Consider the following 22,195-nt stretch of genomic DNA (forward strand, 5'->3'; position numbering starts at 1 on the left):
TGCCCCACAGATACTCAATAGGGTTTAGGTCTGGGGACATGCTTGGCCAGTCCATCACCTTTACCCTCAGCTTCTTTAGCAAGGCAGTGGTTGTCTTGGAGGTGTGTTTGGGGTCGTTATCATGTTGGAATACTGCCCTGTGTCCCAGTCTCAGAAGGGAGGGGATAATGCTCTGCTTTAGTATGTAACAGTACATGTTGGCATTCATGGTTCCCTCAATGAACTGTAGCTCCCCAGTGACGGCAGCACCAGCCCCAGACCATGACAGTCCCACCACCATGCTTGACTGTAGGCAAGACACACTTGTCTTTGTACTCCTCACCTGGTTGCCGCCACACACACTTGACACCATCTGAACCAAATACGTTTATCTTGGTCTCATCAGACCACCGGACATGGTTCCAGTAATCCATGTCATTAGTCTGCTTGTCTTCAGGAAACTGTTTGTGGGCTTTCTTGTGCATCATCTTTAGAAGAGGCTTCTTTCTTGGACGACAGCCATGCAGACCAATTTGATGAAGTGTGCGGCGTATGGTCTGAGCACTGACAGGCTGACCCTCTACCCCTTCAACCTCTTCAGCAATGCTGGCAGCACTCATACGTCTATTTACCAAAGACAACCTCTGGATATGACGCTGAGAACGTGCACTCAACTTCTTTGGTCGACCATGGCGAGGCCTGTTCTTAGTGGAACCTGTCCTGTTAAACTGCTGTATGGTCTTGGCCACCGTGCTGCAGCTCAGGTTCAGGGTCTTGGCAATCTTCTTATAATCTTCTTATATTTTTTCAGATCCTCAGAGAGTTCTTAGCCATGAGGTTCCATGTTGAACTTCCAGTGACCAATATGAGGGAGTGTGAGAGCGATGACACCAAATGTAACACACCTGCTCCCCATTCACACCTGAGACTTTGAAACACTAACGAGTCACATGACACCGGGGAAGGAAAATGGCTAATTGGGCCCAATTTGGATATTTTCACTTAGGGGTGTACTCACTTTTCTTGCCAGCGGTTTAGACATTAATGGCTATGTGTTGAGTTATTTTGAGAGGACAGCAAATTTACAATGTTAAACAAGCTGTACACTCTATTTTACATTGTAGCGAAGTGTCATTTCTTCAGTGTTGTCATATGAAAAGATCTAAACAAATATTTACAAAAATTTGAGGGGTGTACTCACTTTGTGAGTTACTGTATATCAGCTCATGAGTGCAGAGAACTTCCAGTCAGCAGGTTTTGGAGGCTATTGCTACAGTATTCGCCAGAACCGGTGTTTGAGTTCAATCAGCTCTGCCAGTTCAATGGTAAACTAGGGCTGTACAGATTTTCGTTCTATTTATCCTGAAGTGGGGTGTTTTTTTATATCAAGGACAGAGATGAAAGCATTCTTTTAAATAGGAACAGGCATCTTTACTGAGGCTATAAGGCTATGACAGTGTACAGAAGCCATGTCACATACAAGGGCCAACTCATTAAAGTGTTTTAGCAAGCACTTGACTATGACGTTTGACCAAGCTAATGTTGCGGACAGAGGAGGTGATTCAATGATCAACTGAGGTCTTTGCATAAAACTGTGGAATTGCACTTTACAGGCATGTTTGTGAGGATAATCCAAATGAGATTGCCATAATTCATAGATTTAAGGTTGTATCTTGTAGGTTTTTTATAATTTGAGAGAGAGATTTTATCGCATCCAGCTGCTGGCTGTACCGGAGAAGGGTTATTAAGAATGCTTTAGTTTAAATCACCTAATAACATTATCTGAGGACAGGTGCAGAGCAATAAATTCACTGAGGTTTGTCAGAGTAACTTAGTGCTAATCAGGGCATATAGCAAGAAGCCACATAAATTGTTTGTTCTGGTGAACAAAACTGGCAAGGATCTTGATAGAATGAGGGAGCATTGCAGATTCCCCTTACAAGGGCTTGCAGCCCCACCAACCTTGGCAGACCTATATTTAAGGAATATATTATATCATAATGGATTTTAGTCAGGAAAGAAAACGTCTGAATTAGTAGTAGATCTCCTATGCCAGGATTCTGATATGGCCAAAACATCCGTACTAGGTGTGAGTGATAATGTTGTTATGCTGCTGCATTTGCAGAAATAATCAGCTGACACCTCATTATCATTTCGTAGGACCAACAAATTGAGTCTATAGAGCCTGCAATTCAATGTCTAAGGACAAGTAAGATACTACAACTGAGAACTCTGAGTACAGGCTGTCTAGCATGTTAGAATGTGTTAATGATGGGTTTACTTGAAGGAGCATGATACAATTGTTTCACAAGTATACAGCCAGACGAAGAGGTGATATGATGACAGTTCCACATTGGCATACCTAGAAATTCGGTAGCGACAAAAGAGATTACATCCATGTCTTCTTGGGACTTGCTGAGGCACTTTAGGGAGAGGGAAGGGATAGGAGCATTAGGCAGGTTGCAAAACAAGTCCAGTTTATTGAGCAGTGCACAGGAAAACAACATGGTGAACAAAAAGTTTGAGAAATTCGTTCATCACCATGAACAAACATCCCAAGACAAAATGGGAGGCAATGAAAAAATATGATGAAAAAATGGGTGCAGTACATGCCGCAAAAAGTTTTTTTAACTGTGAAGTCAAGTAGAGTGTCGGCATAGAACCTGAGTGAGGCTGTTGAGGGCAATAGAAAGCCTGGAGGCGTAGTCACAGGGGATCACCGATCCACAGTAGTGTGTTGTGGGTTCCAGGAGCATCCATTCCTCGGCTCCTCTGATAATCCAAGCTGCTACTAAAATCAGGTATAGAAAAGGTGGGATGGATGCTCGTGGGGATGTGACGCCGGACAGCAAGGCAGAAAATTTGTAGCAGAGCCCCTGGGGTTTGAACAAGAATAACTCTATGTTGCCATGTATGTGCATGGCTTGCTGCAACACAAGTGAAGATTGTGGGGGCAAGCAGGGAACTTTGTGGTTACCAGCAGAAACTCCTGTGAGGCCATCATGAAAACCAGAGTGTCACCCCCAGCTGGGCTTCCAAGTACGGTAGGCTGTAATGGTGCAGGTAATAAGTAAATTACCCCTGTGGTGAATAGGATTCCTAGGTCGCTGGTTGATTGTAGATGGATTGTATTATAAGGTAACATAAAAGCAAGTGCTTTGCTCAGTAGGTCCTCAAAAAATATTTGAATAACCATTGGTAGTTTACTGAATGTCGAAACGCAGATAAACATGAAACACGCTCAAATGTTATGCCGTCTTGTAAATAAATATTATTGTAATAAAAGTATGAAACTCTGGTGGTGTGATGGGTTGTAAGCAGAGTTGAGGGGTAACGGACAATCTGTTGTAACGGATTACAAAAATCAGTTACATTCCCAACTATAATAATGTAATCGGATAACAGATACCTTTGAAAAAATATATGATTACATTTGGATTACTTCAGTTGAAAAAGAATAGGTGCGCAAAATAATTATGACGTTGTATGTTTGAGTTTATTATTTATAAAACCAGTTTAGTGGCGGAGGAAGTGCTAGTTTTGGTTGGTTGGATGGCTGGTAAAAACAGTATATCTTCGATAAAATTTGTCAAACAAAATGTTATTTAGTTATCTACTCAACGCATCATTCTCAGAACAATGACAGGCAATAGACCTAACTGGTGTTATATCTTTTTCAAGTTTCAAGGTTTATTTGTCAAATGCACCGAACAACACAGCCAGGAGGAGTTGCACCGAATAACTTTTACAGGAATTGTTTAATAGGCAAATTTGTTAGATAGCTGTAACATGGCACTGCCTTCAAGAAAAAACATTATATGGAATTTACCACATTTGAGGAGAAAAGATGAGTTGGGAAGCACTCTTCCAAAGAATGATAATTTCCATTTGACGCCGCCACATCAACTCCGTCCATAGGTAAGCCATGTGATGCTGCTTGCTTGGCATCTCAGAAAATTGTGTTCATTGTTTTTCATTGGCTGCTGTCTTCATTCACTTTAAGCTATCATTTACTTTGAGATAAGAGTGCATATAATCACAGTTTATTTCTTTCCTTTGCGTTTTGAAAATCCATCACTGGTGGCCATAACAATCGCAGGTAACTTTCGCGCGGGTAACGATGCAGGTGTTCACGATTGCAAACGTGCATTCGCATGCGGAGGGTTTCTACATTTTGACAATGTTGGTTGTGGAGCAAGTCATCAGACTACTGCAGATTTAGTTTATGCGCGAAAAGCTACGGATATCTTAATTTCGATGTACAACAAAGTCAATACCCTTTTCTTGTAATTGTCATTTAGCTTGTAATATAGGGATGTAGCCCAATCATATTGAGGTAAAAGCAATTGTTTAGAAACCCATTTCCAAAGACACTGTAGCCTACACAACTTATAAGTTAAAATGAGAATTCCGTTTTTGCCAGCTATGTAAACTCTAACATTGATTGATCCCTCAAAAGGTTTTCAGTTGGTTATAGGCTATTTTTGTTCAGTATGTTACATTACTGATTACAAATATGGACAGGTAACTTGTAACGGATTACATTTAAAAAAGTAACCTTCCCAACCCTGGCTGTAAGTTAGCTGAGAGATCCTGTTGGCGGATCTGGGAAAGTTCTGCTTTCCTGGTGCTCAGTGGTGTGCATCTGAAGTTGATTCTGAATGGAATTGAGCATGTATTGCTCTTTAATTCCAGTGCCTTTCTAGAACTGAATTTAAACTGGCCACACCTGAAGCAGTTTTGGACTCACATCTGGATTCACAGTATAAAGTACAAATGCCTTAATTATTTCTAAAATCACCACAGTATTACATCTATTTTTTAGATGGTGTATTGTTATCTTAAAACATTTAATTTGTTTAACCGCTTTCCTTAAAACAAATGTAAATAGTTATCATTTGGAGAACATAAGAACTTGTAACATTATGTACAAACACAACATACAAATAATATATTTGCAGACTTCTTACAAAAGCATCATAGAAATCACATATTAAGTAGTATGGCCAATACAAATTTAGGGATGACAGTTGGTGAGTGTATCTGTGAAGTGTGTGTATGTGTAATTCAGCGATTGATTGGCAGTCTGTTGGTTTCTGTGTGTTTATGTTTGAGTGTGTTTTACCGTACGGTCAGAATCACAATGACCACTGTCAGCCTCCAGACTAGTGGGTCAGGGCCAGGGAGCGGTCAAGCAAAGCTGGACAGTCAGAACGAATATTTCCTCCTTCACCTGGCACCACACCTGTTCTCACCCATACATCCCACCAGTTTTGTCCTCTATCACCTAGCGCAACATACTTTGTTTCACATGATAACACACATTTAACCTTCACAAAAGTTGATGCAACAAGCTCTGTCTCAATGCCATCCATAGAATTTAAGGTCTCAATATTATGTTTCAAATCTGGCTGAATATTTGACAGAAAACAGAATCACATCTCCAGTAGCACTCCCCTTAAGTGTTAATAAACTAGTGAGCTGAAAACTATGAAGTCTCACTTTTGATCTGTAAACAATCTATACAGTCTTTAGGCTTTACCGGCATCTGCAGCACACACACACACACACACACACACACTAGCAGAAAGCGAACATGGACACAATTGGCAAACAAATGCACGCACACACACGTTTGAAATACTTGTTATATCCACAAATCACTACAGTCAAAAGGCTTCAAAACATTTCAGGGACCTTGATGTAGTATCTAGACCATTAGTGTACAAGTTACACCTTCTCCCTCATATGGCCAAATTGCCAATGACCTCTGACCTAAAGTAGTGCATCGCTACTTGCTTTGCCTTGATATTAGATATATCTGTTCTGGAAATCTGGACAGGTCAATATGTAGGACACACTAATAGTCTAAAGCATTGCAGGGACTCCCAAATACCACAGCTACAAGTCTCCTCCAATGCCCATAGCTGTACAGGTATAAAACAAGTGGCTGGTATGATAGGACAAAAAAAAATTCTTACTACATCCTAGCCCATAACCTTAGTTATAAACTTATTTCTTACACTAAACCTAATTCTAATACAAACTCTAAATAAAAAATAATAAAACAATCTCTATATGAGGACTGGTCAAAGTGTCCTCAGTTTAATAAAGTAATGCTCCCTTTTTTTGCTCACTCTGGTACTCACTTAGATAGCAATTTGAGTACACACACACACACACACACACACATTTCCTTTAACCTGGTGTCGGCAGCCAGCTGACGTGGTCAGTCAAGGAGAGTTGGGGAAGTGAAGAGGATTATTGGTAATTAATGTTTATGTTGTGATCTCCTCTGATCCCCTGTGTGAGTGTGGGTGATTTTTATATGTGTGTGTGTGTGTGTCATGATCCCCTCTGCTCTTCTGTAACCTGGATGGATTTGGTCTAGACTCAGATTAAATGAACCCCAGCCTGTGGCTAAAGGACCCAGAGGCCTGTAGGATACCTCGCCACAGCTCAGGGTCTGTGCACCTCATCAGTGTGCTGTCAGGCTAAGTCTGGGAGTCTGACCTGTTTCTATGGTGACCAGAGCCCTGGCAGTGTTGTTGCAGAGGTTGTGTTGTGTTTCTGCGTGTGTGTGTATGGGTGTGTGTGTGTGTGTATGTGTGTGTTGTGTCATTGTTTATGTGTGTGGATGTTTTTGCACAGTTGTGTGTGTCCGGGTGTGCATGCATGCATGAGTGCGTGTGTGTGTGTGTGTGTGGGCCAGTCTACTATCAAAACACTTACTCCTGTACTGCCTAAAATAGAGCTCTAGCTCTTCCTTTATCCTGAGACCTGACAGCCCACTAGATAACTGATCACTTTGACATCCCCCTCTACACCCTCTAATCATTAAACTGCGTCCTGCCCTGAGTCCTTAGATGGTAGCTATCTATGGAAGACAGTCATACAAGCGCACCCCCACACAAACACATACACCAACACACACACACACTTGCGTTCATCAGTGGCCCTTTAGGTACTACTTTGAGAGGGAACCTGGACTGAAATACGCACTGTAAATCGGCCCATCTCATTCTCTTCCACCTCTGTAAAACAACCTTTATATCTTCTGCCACTGTGGTGGCTTCGTCCGAGACGGATAGAGTTAACTGAGTGATCCCTCTTGGAGACCTGGTTTGATATGCCTCCAGTCAGGTCATCGACAGAGATCCTCCAATGAAGTTGTAAACTGCATTCGCTGGTGCCTTTAACTGCAATGACAATGACAGAACACATATTCTATCTATCTCTATGGGTAGCACTGCAAGCTTTGAACAATGTCCTTACAATATGGTTGTGAAGTCCTCCTCTATGGAAATCATCTCAGTGGGGTCTCCCTGTATATTTGAGAGAAAATGAAGTCCATCTGCAATCTCCCAAAGCAGTGTGTGGTTCTGTGGAATCTGTTTAAAACGCTTGGTGCTTTTCTCCAAGGCCTACTGTAGTGAGCGTGCTTAGAGAAAGCATTTAGAAAACCTTTCAAGTGGCACCCTATTTGAAACCTGTGACAACGAATGTTTCTGGTCAGGGGTAGTGCTCAGTTAAGGGAATAGGTTGCCATTTAGGAGGCGGTCTTTCTCTGTGGTGGGTCCCTGCTAGGTTGTAGCGGTTTCAGTCCATAACAGATTTATGTAATGGAACTGGGCAGCCAATTTCCAGGTGTTTTGGTGACAGGGTCCACATGGACTCCGAGACCCCATTCTCTCTGCTGGGCCAAGTATTACCACCATTGTTGCCAGACGCCAGCTAATCTCAGCGGAGGTGTTAGTCATTACTAAACACACACTGTGTGTGTGTGTGTGTGTGTGTGTGTGTGTGTGTGCGCGTGTGTGTGTATGTATTCGCCTGCTTGTACTGTATGTGTGCAAATGCATTTCTGTTTGAACAAGGCCTGGCCTGAAAGCTAATCTGCGTCAGCCTGATCATACGAAGCGGTCGACCAGCTCAATTTGAAGGTCATCGACCTCTGACCTTAGATGGTGGACCTCCGTCACAGCGTTACGGTTCCCTCTCAAAGTGTTTTGCCGACTGCCGTGGTTACAGAGAAGTGGGCCTGACCTCAACAGACCGTCCTGACATCTCACTCGGTACGCCTAACACTATTATGGTTATTGTAATCAAGTTCATCATTGTTATTAAGCTGCCTAGCAGATGGGCAGTAATCTGGAGGCATGATTGTACCAGCCGCTGCAGCTTGTAACTCATCGACACCAGTCCCCGCGGCTCATCAGAGGTTAGAGGAGGGGAATATTTTTCTTGGTCTGTCAGCGCCGCGAGATTAAACAATATATCCTGTAGTACTAGTTAGTTCTGGACCCATAAATTTTTTTTATATTACTAAGGCTGGTTAGTTTTGGACCCGTGAGACATGATGTATTCTAATGCTATGGCCGCTTAGTTCTGGACCCATTAAACACAATGTCCTGTAGTACTAGGGCTGGCTATTTCTGGGCCTGTGAAACCCATTGGACTGGGGAGTCAGAGGAGGCAGTGTGATACATAAGCACAGGCTCAAGCTTGGAACCAACCATACTAGACTACACAGCTGGTTTCCTGGACTGTACATAACATAGTCCCGGACTTAAAACCTTGTGCATTGGAGAATATTCTGTAGGCTACAAATAGTTGCAAAGCTAGATGTTAGAGGATACATTGGATGTGTTGCCTGTCTGTTTCCATCTCCAACCCCAGGCACGTCCTCTCTCTCGCCAAACTGAGCTATCACACACGCAAACAGACAAACAAAACCCCAGGCACGTCCTACCTCTTCTCTCCAAATTGAGCTGTTGACGATGTTTACTCGAGGAAATGACATTTTTAACTTTATTTAATTCATTTAGTTTTCTGTATCGGTATGACCTTTCCCAGCGTGGCTGTGAGGCCCAATGTGCCTTTGAGAGTCTGACTCACTCTCTGCTTTATTGGTGTTCAATAAACTCACCGGCACTATTGAAAAAGTTATTTTTTGCAATGGTTACATAAATTAATTGATTAAAAGGTAGAACTTATCTGAGGAGTATCATTTAGATTAATTTCACAAATTATATTATTTAAAATGTTACAAAAATGTGTGGTTGTTTGTAGCTTGTTTTAAAAAATCCAGTTGGGATGCATGTACTGTGTCTGGCAGAGGAAACCAGGAAATCTATTGACTAGTGTTATTACTGAAACAGTTATAGATGCTGTCTGTTGCTCTCTGTGTGACCCTTAGGGTCCATACATCCATGTCTGTGGTGATCTTTCTGTAGCCTGCTGAAGGGACTCTGAGGGCCCATACATCCATGTCTGTGGTGATCATTCTGTAGCCCACTGAAGGGACCCTGAGGGCCCATAAATCCATGTATGTGGTGATCATTCTGTAGCCTGCTGAAGGGACCCTGTCTGTGGTGATCATTCTGTATCCCGCTGAAGGGAACCTGAGGGCCCATAAATCCATGTCTGTGGTGATCATTCTGTAGCCTGCTGAAGGGACCCTGTCTGTGGTGATCATTCTGTAGCCTGCTGAAGGGAACCTGAGGGCCCATAAATCCATGTCTGTGGTGATCATTCTGTAGCCTGCTGAAGGGAACCTGAGGGCCCATAAATCCATGTCTGTGGTGATCATTCTGTAGCCTGCTGAAGGGAACCTGAGGGCCCATAAATCCATGTCTGTGGTGATCATTCTGTAGCCTGCCTTCATGAGACGCATAACAAAGGACATAGTCTATCACCCTGTTCTTTTGGAGAGATGTGGAACTGATAGAGGAGAGAAGAGAAAGTGCTTTAGAGTGATAGAAAAGGAGAAGAGAGTGTATGAGTGTGAGAGGGAGCAGGTAATGTGGTGGACAGAAGGAGATAATTGAGAAGAGAAAAAGATGCTTGATTGAAAGATAGGAGAGAGAGGAATGTTGGAAAAATGTGAGTTAGAATATGGAGAGGAGAATAAAGATAGCAAGATGGCGTGATAAAGAAAAAGGGGAGAGAGAGGTAGAAGGATTATTTACTATGACGCAGTGGGAGAGCAGATCAGAAACACTTTAAATCTGGAGATAATAGGAGAGAAAGCAACTCATCTTAGTCCACCCCTTTTTTTTACTCATTTTGATTTTCCACCAGTTTTCTTCTAAGCACAACATAAAACACGGTATATGCTTTGGCTGGCAAAATTATATTATGGTTTAGAAGTGTACATTAAATGTATTCGCAGTAGCTTGTTTTTGATGGAACAGAAGTCAAAGTAGTACGCTTCTCTGTGTGAGACCAAGCCACATGTAATAGGGCAGTGAACCCAATGGAAAGGTTTCCAAATTTCCAAATGCATTACAGGAATTTGTAGGAATTATGGGAGATTCAAGAAGTTTGTTTGGTTATGTCCAAGTGACAGAGTTTTTGGGACTGCATGAACAATGTTTTTAGCATGCCAGGATCTAGACATGGCTTATGCTTTCCAGAATGACCCATTAGCACCAACATGTAAGGACAACATCACATTTTGAAATCAAGTGAATGCTAACAGTATTGTTTTTACTTTCTAATGATTATTTTCCATCCTAAAATGTGGTCCATTATGTATGGACTAATACTGAAATATGCACAGAAGGATTTTGTATGTTTCTTCATCTATTCGGTTTACAAAAAAATACACTAATCCGTAATTATGCATTTCTTTTTAATAAAGACCAGTGACCCATGATGTTATTCTGTTACATAATTAAGTTACTGGGTGCTGATCCGCTTCAGTTTCTGTTGTTCAGTAAAAACGATCTGTGTTTTAAAAAGGTGTCGTACAATCACTGATTTCTGTTATTCCTTTGTTAATATGTTTTTTTCTGCGTACATCTTTTTCATCTCAAGTAGAGTCGATATTTAACTGAGATTAGAAATATCTGGTCACAAATAAAATTCAATACATTCTGTTACAAAATGTTACTTCTCTACTGTCCTTCATATGAATGTCTTGGACGTGGTAATAGCACAAAAAGATCAGGAAATCCCTGGTGTCGATGCCTTCCAATGCCCCAGGCAACGCTGGGCAATATGTATCACCCATCAGGCTCCTGAAACACTCAACAGCTAGAGGAACAGTCAAGGCTCTAATATTCACCTTTGTGAAGTATGTCACATCGGGCTTTAATTAATAAATCATGTTGTCATTTTGGGATCTCCATTGAAATCAATCACGCCTTATGTTGAAAATATACCAGGCATGATTGATCTCAAAGGTGACCAATCATCAGAAGCATCCTAGCATCCTAGTATGGTAAGACAGTGGGATTGCCAATAAATATGAGTCTGAGGTAGATTGCATTTTAATATATATTGTTTTCTATTTGTTTGACATTTTCTGTAAATCAAGGAAATGCATTATTTGTTTGCTCGTCCTGGATTTAGAGGGAACACGCTCTGACCCACAAATTGTTGGAATGGGCAAGGAAGCTCTTGGGTTTTGTAGTGACATTAAATGTGATATTACTAACAGGGAGTACAGTAGGAGGGTGAAAAACCTGAACTGTGAGGGAATCCAATTGAACAGATTATTTTATATTAAGTTTAAGATGCTTTTAAAATCAATGGCAACGTGTTTGAATCGTTAAAGATTTATTTCAGGATTTTGGCCACTGGTGGTAAAAGTGGGTCTGTCGAGCTTAATCGGTTTCCAGAAGATGTAGTACTACACTCACCTAAAGGATTATTAGGAACACCTGTTCAATTTCTCATTAATGCAATTATCTAATCAACCAATCACATAGCAGTTGCTTCAGTGCATTTAGGGGTGTGGTCCTGGTCAAGACAATCTCCTGAACTCCAAACTGAATGTCAGAATGGGAAAGAAAGGTGATTTAAGCAATTTTGAGCGTGGCATGGTTGTTGGTGCCAGACGGGCCGGTCTGAGTATTTCACAATCTGCTCAGTTACTGGGATTTTCACGCACAACCATTTCTAGGGTTTACAAAGAATGGTGTGAAAAGGGAAAAACATCCAGTATGCGGCAGTCCTGTGGGCGAAAATGCCTTGTTGATGCTAGAGGTCAGAGGAAAATGGGCCGACTGATTCAAGCTGATAGAAGAGCAACTTTGACTGAAATAACCACTCATTACAACCGAGGTATGCAGCAAAGCATTTGTGAAGCCACAACACACACAACCTTGAGGCGGATGGGCTACAACAGCAGAAGACCCCACCGGGTACCACTCATCTCCACTACAAATAGGAAAAAGAGGCTACAATTTGCACAAGCTCACCAAAATTGGACAGTTGAAGACTGGAAGAATGTTGCCTAGTCTGATGAGTCTTGATTTCTGTTGAGACATTCAGATGGTAGAGTCAGAATTTGGCGTAAACAGAATGAGAACATGGATCTATCATGCCTTGTTACCACTGTGCAGGCTGGTGGTGGTGGTGTAATGGTGTGGGGGATGTTTTCTTGGCACACTTTAGGCCCCTTAGTGCCAATTGGGCATTGTTTAAATGCCACGGCCTACCTGAGCATTGTTTCTGACCATGTCCATTCCTTTATGACCACCATGTACCCATCCTCTGATGGCTACTTCCAACAGGATAATGCACCATGTCACAAAGCTCGAATCATTTCAAATTGGTTTCTTGAACATGAAGATGAGTTCACTGTACTGAAATGGCCCTCACAGTTACCAGATCTCAACCCAATAGAGCATCTTTGGGATGTGGTGGAACGGGAGCTTCGTGCCCTGGATGTGCATCCCACAAATCTCCATCAACTGCAAGATGCTATCCTATCAATATGGGCCAACATTTCTAAAGAATGCTTTCAACACCTTGTTGAATCAATGCCATGTAGAATTAAGGCAGTTCTGAAGGCAAAAGGGGGTCAAACACAGTATTAGTATGGTGTTCCTAATAATCCTTAAGGTCAGTGTATGTCATGTATGAGCTGAAATTCCATGTCCCCTTTGTAATCAAAACCACTCGCCTTCAAACTTGGAATGTCATGGCTGAGGTGTGATAGTGATTCTTCTTATAACTTTTGAATTATACAAACAATATATTAGACATTCATCCCAAAATGGGAGGTTTGAAAAAATTATCTGTTTTTAACAATAGTCCCAGACAGCATCTTTTAGGTACGCTATACCGTCCTGAGGTGTAAACAAACCAGGACACCTAAAACAGACTGCTGTCCTAAACATATAGATGACCACAAGCAAACACAATGAAACCCTGGCTTGCAATTCTTTGCTTTACCTCAGGCCTCTAATATTACTTTTAATTATATAAATATGAAGAAATCCAATATTGACATTCATCGCCTCAGTCCATCATTTTTAAAATGGAAATCCCAGCGAAGAAATTATATCTAACCTCTGACAATCATGAGGATTCGCAGGAGGATTTGAAAACATTGTGCCTCAGTAACAGGCCACTGTATTCCTTAAACTCTTTAGGGGGAGAATATTTTCACTACATGTTTGTACCAGCCATGCCAAAATAATGTATTTACAAACAAAACAAAATCATAAATGTAACACTTTTGCCCCCATTTATCATGAGCTGAGTCAGCATGCCAACTGCACGCTCCCTCAAAAATTGCGACATCTTTGGCATTGTGCCGTGTGATGGAATTAATGCAAATTAATGACATAAAAAAAATCATACAATGTGATTTTCTGTATTTTTGTTTTAGATTCCGTCACTCACAGTTGAAGAGTAACTATGATAAACATTACAGACTTCTACATGCTTTGTAAGTGGGAAAACCTGCAAAATTGGCAGTGTATCAAATACCTGTTCTCCCCACTGTAGGCCTTTTGTGTACATAGAGAAAGTCTTAGATCTTTGAGTTGAGCTCATGATAAATGGGGGCAAAAACAAAAGTGTTGCGTTTATAATTTTGTTCAGTGTACATTTAAAAAAATTTAAGTGGTTTAGCCGATGCTTATCCCTAGTAATGTAATGTACTGAGTGCATACATTTTACATAAATGTTAGAACAGGGCCCTCCATTGAATCGAATCGATGACGCTGGTATTGCATCAGCTAATATTTTACTGAGTGAGCTACACGAGACCGTGTGTATATTTAACCAAACGTTTGTTCAACTTCTGTCCTTCTTTTCACATTGTCCCACCTAGTATTCTCCCAGACACTGTACTGGAACAGCAACCGGGACAGATGAGTACAGCTTGGCATGGCTTGGTTCAGCTCAGCTATAAGTGTACACAGTATGACAGACATCAAATCTTGGTCCACTTGAACATCTAGCCCGGCTGGTACAGGTGGCTTTCCTGTCGTCCCCTGCGTGGGCCTTCAGCACCATGCAGGTTTCACATGGAGCTATAGACTTTCATTACAGGCATTGTCGGATTGTCAGCTTCTATTACAGATGACTGATAACTGAGTAATTACCACTCAGCAGAACTGATTGTATTGATCATAATGTACAGTGACATCAAGACTTGACTGTGCTCAGATGATTCGTTTGGTTTGTCACACCCTCTGAAGTCCTTGCCCTTCATTGCCTTTAATTTTACTTTTCTTCTAAGCTAACACGTGATATGAAGGACATGCTGTACCATGGATCATTTAACAACTATATTTGGAGTTTTTGGAACAATTTAAAAAAGTTAACATTTAAATGAATTTGTATTTACTGTACAGTTAATTGTATAGCGAAACGCATTGTGAAACATGCATAATGTTTGGAGAAGAGACGCTGGCGACTCTGAGTTCATTTATATGTCTTTCATTATATAACTTTCACGGGCAGAACCGTTTGTAGTTCAAATGTCTTTGGTACCAAAGACATTTCTCCGGCCTTTTCTGAAATATTTTGCTTTGATCAAACACCACTTTACAAGCCCTATGCTATGCAATACATAGTTGTCTTAGATGGACATAGTCTCCAGAAATAAAAAGTCTTTACAACAACAACATACAAAGCGTTTATGACGGAACATGATTAAATCATGCTGACATGCAGACAAAACAATCATGTTCTGGGAAGGGATACAGCAACATTTTGGAAACCGGTGTTAAATCAATGTTTCTGAAGACAGCATTCGTTGTGGCTTCTGAATCTACTTTAAGAATCCTTTACACCGTAAAAGCATAACATTTTTATCTGTGAGTTCATCTTTAAGTCTGTTTGTCATAAATCTACCTTGAAGGTTTCACAATGGATTAACTACAACGCAACCTCAGTGACATGAGAAATGTATGTTTATCTGAAGCGTATGGAGGTTCTATGGCTGATGATGCCCCTGTTGTCTCCTCATCATAACTTGAGGCCATAATAACTGTTTATTACCAGGAAGACCCTATTTATGATACCCCCCCCCGCTCCGTTCTATATTCATGCTGACCGTTATTGAAAACACCCAGGCCTCCACATATATCATCATATCACACCTGACCCACATGCTATCTCTGTTTGACACCTGCCTCGTCCTTGTGTTGTCTACATCCCAAGAGACAGCCTCTTATCTATACAGTGCACTGCTTTGGAGCAGGAGCAGGGTAAGTAAAATAGGGCGCCATTTGGGAAGACTCATTTTACTGTTCAGTTCGAACGGTATGCTCCCTCTGCCCCTTCTAATATAACATCATGTTAGGAGGAATTGTTTGAACAAGGTTCCATTTCTCTTTATAGCCCCTCGGTGCCTTGAAGCTGATTGTTCTCTTTTTCATCTATCCATTTTCTGGAGAGGTAATGGAGGGAAATAAATGGGGAAATGATTGAAAGTTGGGACTTCAAAGTGCTGCTAATACAAACAGTGGGGTACGAGTTTACTTTAAAAAAGGAGTAGGAGTTCTCTTTTTATTTGCCGCTCTTGATTGGAAGGTTGAGTTAATTGGTAAACATGTAGAAATGAAGACGAACACGAGGGAAGGAGGGGTTGGAGGGGGAGCGGAGAAAGGTGTGGAAAAGGGGGGACGGGGTTTTCAGAACTGTAAATACTGAGGTATGATATTTAAGGGGAGGTTTCGGAGTGTGTGTATTTTAAGTATATGGGTGTGTGCAGTGAGTGAGTGAGTGTGTGTGTGTGTGTGTGTGTGTTCCCCGAGCGGTAGGCGGCAGTTCATGGGTGACTGTGTGACAACACTCTAGGAGGATTCTGTCACCCCTGTCAAGCCAATGGCTCCCCTGTCAACTGTGAAGTGGCTGGAAACAGCCCACACTGACAACAGGCCTGGGATTAAATGGTAATGTGGAAGACACTGGCTTCATTCCAATACGCTTCATATTTCTTTTATAAAGCGGTCTCATCTGTTTTACCGGTCTCATGGACCTGGGTCAAAGGTAGTGCAGTATACAGGGAAATAGGTTTCATTTGAGCCGTTTTGTCCGGATGTCTCTGTACATACGTGAAGACAAAGAGGGTGTGGATGTGGATTCATCATTGATGTTAAATGGGACAGTGGTTTTAACGTGACCAATCTTCTACTCATGTCTGAATGGAAAAACAATCAGCCCGTTTCAGTCCAAGTACTCTTGCTGTGATTGCATGACAGTGGAAGTTTCCGCACGTTTCTTGGATTTGCAGCTTCTTACCTCTTCGCAGACAGAAAACACTGTTTTCCGAAGTATTTGTGTGTGTGTGTTTGTGTTTTTAATTGTTTTAATTTATGATGTTCTGGGGTATCCCGTGGGCAGTGGCAGTAGACAGGGCAGATGTCTCCTGTCTTAGTGGGGTAAAAGGTGTTTGATGGGTGGAAAAGACAGGTTTTAATTACATAGCAGAAGTCTCCTCAGTAGTCTGGCCACATGCCAACTGGGGATCATCTGCCCACCAGGCCTCAGGGCTTTCTGTACATGCATGCATTTCCATTACATTTAGATTTTAGTCATTTAGCAGAGGCTCATATCCACAGCGACTTGCAGTTAGTGCATTCATCTTAAAGCCAGGGGATAACAGTTAAAGTAATGCAGTGCATTTGTCCTCAATAAACCAACCAGGTCAATGTCCATAAAGAAAGGCTGAATCTGACATTTTATATTTCATTTCATGGAGCGTATTTGTTATAGATATATTTTTTTCTGTCTTTCAAAAAGTGAAGTTTCTTTAAATTGGCGAGGTTTCTGTTTTTTTAAATATAGGTAAGAACTCTTCAGTCCTAGTATGGAGAGGAAGCTGGATCAAACATTAAGGTGCTACAACATGAAACATTGGGCTGACAAAGAGCTACCCTCCTGTAAGAGTTGGGGAGGCCAGAGGTGGCAGAGTGAAGTACTCCGGTAGGGATGTAGGCTTTGATCCTAACCTGGAGGCTGGGAGGGGCAGTTCTTCCTGCTCCATAGACAAGCACAATGACCATGTAGGGATCCAGTATACCTCAGTTATTAGAGCATGGAGTTAACAACGCCAGGGTTGTCTGTTTGATTCTGGATAAGGGCACCTGCCAAATTAATTCAATTTAGATGTAAAGTGTTGTCGATTCCACTAATTGCCAGTGGAGTGTGTGGAGGACATAAGATGACATGGGAGAACTTTAGAAGGTTGTTTTGGTATGAGATGCAGAGGTTCTATAGCACAAGCAGTAGCACACGTTTGACCATTTCTGTGGGATGCATACCAAATATTTCCATTACTCTGCAGCAAGTGCAAACATACTCTCTCTCTTTCTCTAAAAAACACACACATACATCCTGCCCCGATTATATAGTTATATATAGTTATATAGTTATATATAGTTATATAAAAACACATACAGTGGGGAGAACAAGTATTTGATAAACTGCCGATTTTGCAGGTTTTCCTACTTACAAAGCATGTAAATGTCTGTCATTTTTATCATAGGTACACTTCAACTGTGAGAGACGGAATCTAAAACAAAAATCCAGAAAATCACATTGTATGATTTTTAAATAATAAATTTGCATTTTATTGCATGACATAAGTATTTGATCACCTACCAACCAGTAAGAATTCCACAGACTCACACACCTTTTAGTTTTTCTTTAAGAAGCCCTCCTGTTCTCCACTCATTACCTGAATTAACTGCACCTGTTTGAACTCGTTACCTGTATAAAAGACACCTGTCCACACACTCAATCAAACAGACTCCAACCTCTCCACAATGGCCAAGACCAGAGAGCTGTGTAAGGACATCAGGGATAAAATTGTAGACCTGCACAAGGCTGGGATGGGCTACAGGACAATAGGCAAGCAGCTTGGTGAGAAGGTAACAACTGTTGTCGCAATTATTAAAAAATTTAAGAAGTTCAAGATCATGTTCAATCTCCCTCGGTCTGGGGCTCCATGCAAGATCTCACCTCGTGGGGAATCACTGATCACGAGGAAGGTGAGGGATCAGCCTAGAACTACATGGCAGGACCTGGTCAATGACCTGAAGAGAGCTGGGACCACAGTCTCAAAGAAAACCATTAGTAACGCACTACGCCATCATGGATTAAAATCAGCCAGCGTATGTCCAGGCCCGCCTGAAGTTTGCCAATGACCATCTGGATGATCCAGAGGAGGAATGGGAGAAGGTCATGTGGTCTGATGAGACAAAAATAGAGCTTTTTGGTCTAAACTCCCCTCACCATGTTTGGAGGAAGAAGAAGGATGAGTACAACCCCAAGAACACTATCCCAACCGTGAAGCATGGAGGTGGAAACATCATTCTTTGGGGATGCTTTTCTGCAAAGGGGACAGGACGACTGCACCGTATTGAGGGGAGGATGGATGGGGCCATGTATCGCACGATCTTGGCCAACAATCTCCTGCCCTCAGTAAGAGCATTGAAGATGGGTCATGCCTGGGTCTTCCAGCATGACAACGACCCGAAACACACAGCCAGGGCAACTAAGGAGTGGCTCCGTAAGAAGCATCTCAAGGTCCTAGAGTGGCCTAGCCAGTCTACAGACCTGAACCCAATAGAAAATCTTTGGAGGGAGCTGAAAGTCCGTATTGCCCAGCGACAGCCCCTAAACCTGAAGGATCTGGAGAAGGTCTGTATGTAGGAGTGGGCCAAAATCCCTGCTGCAGTGTGTGGAAACCTGGTCAAGAACTACAGGAAACGTATGATCTCTGTACTTGCAAACAAAGGCTTCTGTACCAAATATTTGTTCTGCTTTTCTGATGTATCAAATACTTTTTTCATGCCATAAAATGCAAATTAATTACTTAGAAATCATACAATGTGATTTTCTGGATTTTTGTTTTAGATTCCGTCACTCACAGTTAAAGAGAACCTATGATAAAAATTACAGACCTATACATGCTTTGTAAGTGGGAAAACCTGCAAAATCGGCAGTGTATCAAATACTTGTTCTCCCCACTGTACATATACTGTATCTCCATTGACCTGTCTAGCTTGATGTGTAGAGACTGTAAAATAAAAAGCACAAATAAATCAAACATAAAAATAGATTTGGGATATCCAGTCTTGATTTTGCTATGTTTTTACTGCCACCAAAAACCATCACCAGTACAGGGAAACTAACAGACACTTCCTTCTACTTTCTTTCAAGTCAGAGCAGGTTGTTTCAAAGTGATGTGAGGACCAAGGTTGTCATGTACATTGTAAAACATGCACAGCTGACATCATCTCCTTCTCCTCTCTCTTACAGTATGTGCGGGCACAGAGAACATGCTGAGTACTCTGTCCGACCTGGAGCAGCAATACCGTGTCTTTAGGAAGTACTATGAGAACTGTGAGGTGGTCATGGGTAATCTGGAGATCACCAGCATTGGCCGCTCCAGAGACCTCTCCTTCCTGAGGGTAAGATCTGACAGTACCATGTCTACATAGCGTTGCACTATATTCTCCCTTAAACTTCTAGTTCAGAGTAATACCTGACTCACATCAGTATTCAAATCACTTCATGGGGCTTTGCAACCAGCCATTGTCTTTTCGACCTTGTTGGTCCGACGTAGTTTTACTCTTAGGTTTTTCCATACCAATCAGCTAGGCTGTCTATGATAATCACAGGCTTATTCTGTTCAGCTCTGATCTCTAAGTACCAAACGCTGATTGTCTGATTGATTCTCTCCGATTTTCTTCTTTAATTACAAGATGTTTCACACAATTTGAAGTATGTCATAATAAATCATAACAGTTGGGACTGATAAAAGACAAAGAGATGGAGAAGGAAATGTGTGTTTAGGTAAGGGCACCTGTGGTGTATTTTTGCTCACACGACCCAACACAAACACATAAGCACATAGTGTGCACATAAAAGCAGGCACATGTACGTACACACACACGCGCGCCCAGACAGAAGGTGTGTTCTGTTCATCTGGCTGTGGATAACTTCTCCTGATTATCACGTTGAGTTGGCCTGCTCCTTGTACTCTAACATGTCCTGCTTCAGCCTGGATTCAAATGTCTCCCACTGTTCAGTCAGCAAAACTCTCCTCTATTTTTCTCTTTTTTTCCTACTTTCCTGTCCAACAGACAAACAAAGCCCCCACCAAATAAATAAAAATAAAAATGTTTTACATACTACAGAGAGGGATTTTTTTTGATCCCCTGCTGATTTTGTACATGTGCCCACTGACAAAGAAATTATCAGTCTATAATAACACGTCTAAAATGTTAGAAATTGATTTGCATTTTAATGAGTGAAATAAGTATTTGAACCCTCTGCAAAACATGACTTAGGACTTGGTGGCAAAACACTTGTTGGCAATCACAGAGGTCAGACGTTTCTTGTAGACGGCCACCAGTTTTGCACAAATCTCAGGTGGGATTTTGTACCACTCGTCTTTGCAGATCTTCTCCAAGTCATTAAGGTTTCGAGGCTGATGTTTGGCAACTCGAACCTTCAGCTCCCTCCACAGATTTTCTATGGGATTAAGGTCTGGAGACTGGCTAGGCCACTCCAGGACCTTAATGTACTTCTTTGTGAGCCACTCCTTTGTTGCCTTGGCCGTGTATTTTGGGTCATTGTCATGCTGGAATACCCATCCACGACCCATTTTCAATGTCCTGGCTGAGGGAAGGAGGTTCTTATCCAAGATTTGACAGTACATGGCCCCAACCATCGTCCCTTTGATACGGGGAAGTTGTCCTGTCCCCTTAGCAGAAAAACAACCCCAAAGCATAATGTTTCCACCTCCATGTTTGACGGTGGGGATGATGTTCTTAGGGTCATAGGCAGCATTCCTCCTCCAAACTCGCAGCGTTGAGTTGATGCCAAAGAGCTCAATTTTCACCCATATGTCCTCTGAATCATTCAGATGTTCTTTAGCAAACATCAGACGGGCCTGTACATGTGCTTTATTGAGCAGGGGGACCTTGTGGGCGCTGCAGGATTTCAGTCCTTCACGGCGTAGTGTGTTACCAATTGTTTTCTTGGTGACTATGGTCCCAGCTGCCTTGAGATCATTGACAAGATCCTCCCGTGTAGTTCTGGGCTGATTCCTTACCGTTCTCATGATCATTGCAACGCCACGAGGTGAGATCTTGCATGGAGCCCCAGACCGAGGGAGATTGACAGTTCTTTTGTGTTTCTTCCATTTGCGAATAATCGCACCAACTGTTGTCACCTTCTCACCAAGCTGCTTGGCGATGGTCTTGTAGCCCATTCCAGCCTTGTGTCAGTCTACAATCTTGTTCCTGACATCCTTGGACAGCTCTTTGGTCTTGGCCATGGTGGAGAGTTTGGAATCTGATTGATTGCTTCTGTGGACAGGTGTCTTTTATACACTCCCTTTAAGAGTGTGCTCCTAATCTCAGCTCGTTACCTGTATAAAATATTTCTGATTGAGAGAGGATCAAATACTGATTTCACTCATTAAAATGCAATGATGTGTTTTTATGTTTAAAAAAAATATATAATAATTCTGTCTCTCACTGTTCAAATAAACCTAATTATAGACTGATCATTGCTTTGTCAGTGGGCAAACTTATTTTTTGTATTAAACCTAATTCCATTCATTACTTTTTTTTAGCTGTTAGTTAGTTTTAAACCAAAATTGTAAGCATTGGACTGTGTAAGTGAGCTATTTATATTTGGGTGAATGGCAATTTTCACACATCACCTTCCAAGCTAACAGGGACACTTCCATCTGGATCAGTTAGTCTTTTCATCTCCATAAATGGATTCAGGAAATAAGGTTGTTGAGAACCAACTACAAACACCTTACACTGACTCAAAAACTCTTCCTCCATCACCAGAAACAGCACCTGTTGGACGGAGAGCACTGTGTTAGTTACTAAGGGAACACCATTGTCTGTGGGTTTATGGACTTTCCAGGTCAGTGGTCTAGCCAAAGCGCTGCACGAGTGCATATGTTTCGCCTTACGGCACTGTAAGAGTTTTC

General features: G+C 41.8%; 1 protein-coding gene across 1 annotated transcript in view; it reads left to right on the forward strand.

Annotated features, from left to right (window-relative positions):
- The window catches only part of LOC105016195 (receptor tyrosine-protein kinase erbB-4), a 344,454-nt gene that overhangs the window by 159,190 nt on the left and 163,069 nt on the right, over positions 1–22,195 (forward strand). Inside the window, exon 2 of the mRNA XM_013137977.3 lies at positions 19,498–19,649. Coding sequence (XP_012993431.1) covers positions 19,498–19,649 — 152 coding nt within the window. The remainder of the gene's footprint in view (positions 1–19,497; positions 19,650–22,195) is intronic.

Source organism: Esox lucius, chromosome 16 (assembly GCF_011004845.1).
Source record: "Esox lucius isolate fEsoLuc1 chromosome 16, fEsoLuc1.pri, whole genome shotgun sequence".
Taxonomy (NCBI): Eukaryota; Metazoa; Chordata; class Actinopteri; order Esociformes; family Esocidae; genus Esox; species Esox lucius.